Genomic DNA, 2,323 nt, shown 5'->3' on the forward strand with positions numbered 1-2,323 from the left:
AGTCTACTGACGAGTTCAAATTAATGAATATAAGATATAGGTATAATTTCACTTTCTGAAAGGCTAAGACTAATGCACAGTTTTGCAAAACCTAAGCCTGAACTCTCTCTAGTTTCCTATAAGTGTGTTTGCTGCCCTTGTAGGTTTGCACATAAGCAGCAATTGTCATCTTTAATATAGGGGGTTAAATAAAACTAAGGTAAAATTAATCATTATTCAACAGAATTAATCAATATTCAACAGAAGGTGGGTGGAAGGGTGAAATCAAACTTAGGAGTGGAAGGGATCTAGTCAGATCTGGATATATTAACAAAACCTTATTCTTCCCCTTTACTAAACCCTATCATAAAGACGTTTGCTGCAATGACAAGAAATGTAATCAAATGCATTTATCCTAACAATAAGTTAAAAATAAACATCTGATTTTTGTAAAGCTTAAGGAAGATTTCTGCAAACATGGCATCTGAACACGCAGACAATGTTACTGCTCTGTCAGACGCTTCGACAAGTTGCAAGGATGAAAATTTCTTACAGGTGAAATCCTACCTCTCTGCCTTTTATGGCCTAATCTTCCTGGTGTGCTTCCCAGGGAACATTGTAACCATTTTTGTTTACTTTGTCAAGATGAGGCCCTGGAAAGGCAGCACCGTCATTATGTTAAACCTGGCTGTCACTGACCTACTGTATGTTGCTACACTTCCTTTCTTTATACACTACTCTGCTAATGGAAATAATTGGATTTTTGGAAACTTCATGTGCAAGTTTATTCACTTTGGCTTCTACTTCAACATGTACAGCGGTATTATCTTCCTTAGCTGCTTCAGCATCTTCCGCTTTCTTGTAGTCGTCCACCCAGTTAGATGCTTTTTCATTCAAAAGAAGAGATGGGCAGTGGCGACTTGCACAGTAATTTGGATGATTTCCCTGGCAATGATCAGCCCCTTGGGCACCTTGATCTCCATAAAGCATACACAGAACAGGACAATCTGCCCAGATCTGTCTTCTGCAGAGGACCTTGACACTACTCGATGGTATAACTGGCTGCTGACGATATTTGCCTTCTTCTTGCCTCTGGTGACAGTGACTCTGTGCTATGCACTCATTATTCAAGCCTTGGCCAAAGGGCCCCATACGCAGGCTTGCTACAAACAGAAGGCTCGCAGGCTTGCCATCGTCCTCTTGGTGGTCTTCTACGTGTGCTTCCTCCCCTTCCATGTCTTTCAGATGATTCGGATTGAGCTTCGCGTGCGAGTGGCTAGCTGCAATCTCAAGAATACGATCCTTTTTACATTTATTCTAACTAAACCTTTAGCAGCATTAAATACGTTTGGAAACTTGTTGCTCTACGTAGTGGCAGGAGACAGCTTCCAGCATGCGATCTTCTCACTCCTCAAGTTTTGGACACGCAAGAACTTGAAATAGAAAAGACTGATGATATGCAGAGAGAGTCCAAATCTGCCCATAACCAGGCAGGCAGAACCTCTCTTCAGCCAAAGTACTCAGGCTCTCACTGCCAATGCCAAAGGAGAGTTTATCTGTTCTATGTTTTAGAGTTACACATCATCATAACAAACAAGCAACCGCCCCTTAAAAATTAAAATAAAAATGCGAAATAAAATACTGAAAAAAAAGTAAATTTCTCAGACTTTTTTTCTGCATTTACTTGCTGAATCCTTAATGTCTCTTTTAGAGAACAGCCCATCAATTTCAGCAAAAAATAGTTGCTTGTTAGTGGCAGATACAGATTCAGGATGGGAGTAATTTCATTTAATTTTAGTAACTTAGAAGTAAAGTGCCCAGTCTAAGTTAGGTACCTAGCTTTGACTTCTTTTCTGATTAAAGCAGATGGATGAGATCATCCAGAAGACAATTCATCACACCTACTTTAGACCTGCAGAAGGGTTCATCTCACCTCCCTGGAGACCTTGACAGAGTAGATCTCTATATATAAGCTAATCACCTTGGCCTCATGTTATAAATTTCTACTATAGTGGAGAGAAATAAGCAGTTTTTAGAGTGTGATTCACCTAATTATTCTTGATGCCTGCATTTAGACAAGATGAATCATGACCTAGAAGTGCCTGTTTCTCACCATTGACCATAGAAGGTAAATAGATCAGGCACAGACTCAAATGTAGGTGCTTTACTTTTATACTGGTCCAGTACAGAGTGGGACAAATTGTTCTCCAGAGGTGGTTAAGAGGGGGCTTGTACAACAAGATCCTATTCAGTGCCTTCAGTAATCTCCTGAGCATTGATGGTACAATAGTACAAGACTACTCCTTGTAAGGGTTTTCTGTACTACTGTTTGTGGATTAACTGT

At 40.0% G+C, this 2,323-nt stretch overlaps 1 protein-coding gene across 1 annotated transcript; it reads left to right on the top strand.

The window, feature by feature from the left end:
• The first annotated feature begins 428 nt into the window (after nucleotides 1-428).
• Nucleotides 429-1,490, top strand: LOC100542777 (2-oxoglutarate receptor 1). Its single transcript, XM_003203243.3, has one exon. It carries the CDS (start codon nucleotides 457-459, stop codon nucleotides 1,420-1,422), a length of 966 nt encoding a protein of 321 aa, XP_003203291.1. The 5' UTR covers nucleotides 429-456; the 3' UTR covers nucleotides 1,423-1,490.
• The last annotated feature ends 833 nt before the right edge of the window (nucleotides 1,491-2,323 follow it).

The sequence above is a fragment of the Meleagris gallopavo genome, chromosome 1 (assembly GCF_000146605.3).
Source record: "Meleagris gallopavo isolate NT-WF06-2002-E0010 breed Aviagen turkey brand Nicholas breeding stock chromosome 1, Turkey_5.1, whole genome shotgun sequence".
In the NCBI taxonomy this organism is placed as follows: domain Eukaryota; kingdom Metazoa; phylum Chordata; class Aves; order Galliformes; family Phasianidae; genus Meleagris; species Meleagris gallopavo.

Coding starts and splice junctions, on each gene's coding strand:
- LOC100542777 (XM_003203243.3), top strand. CDS start 457: ATGGCATCTGAACACGCAGACAATGTTACTGCTCTGTCAGACGCTTCG.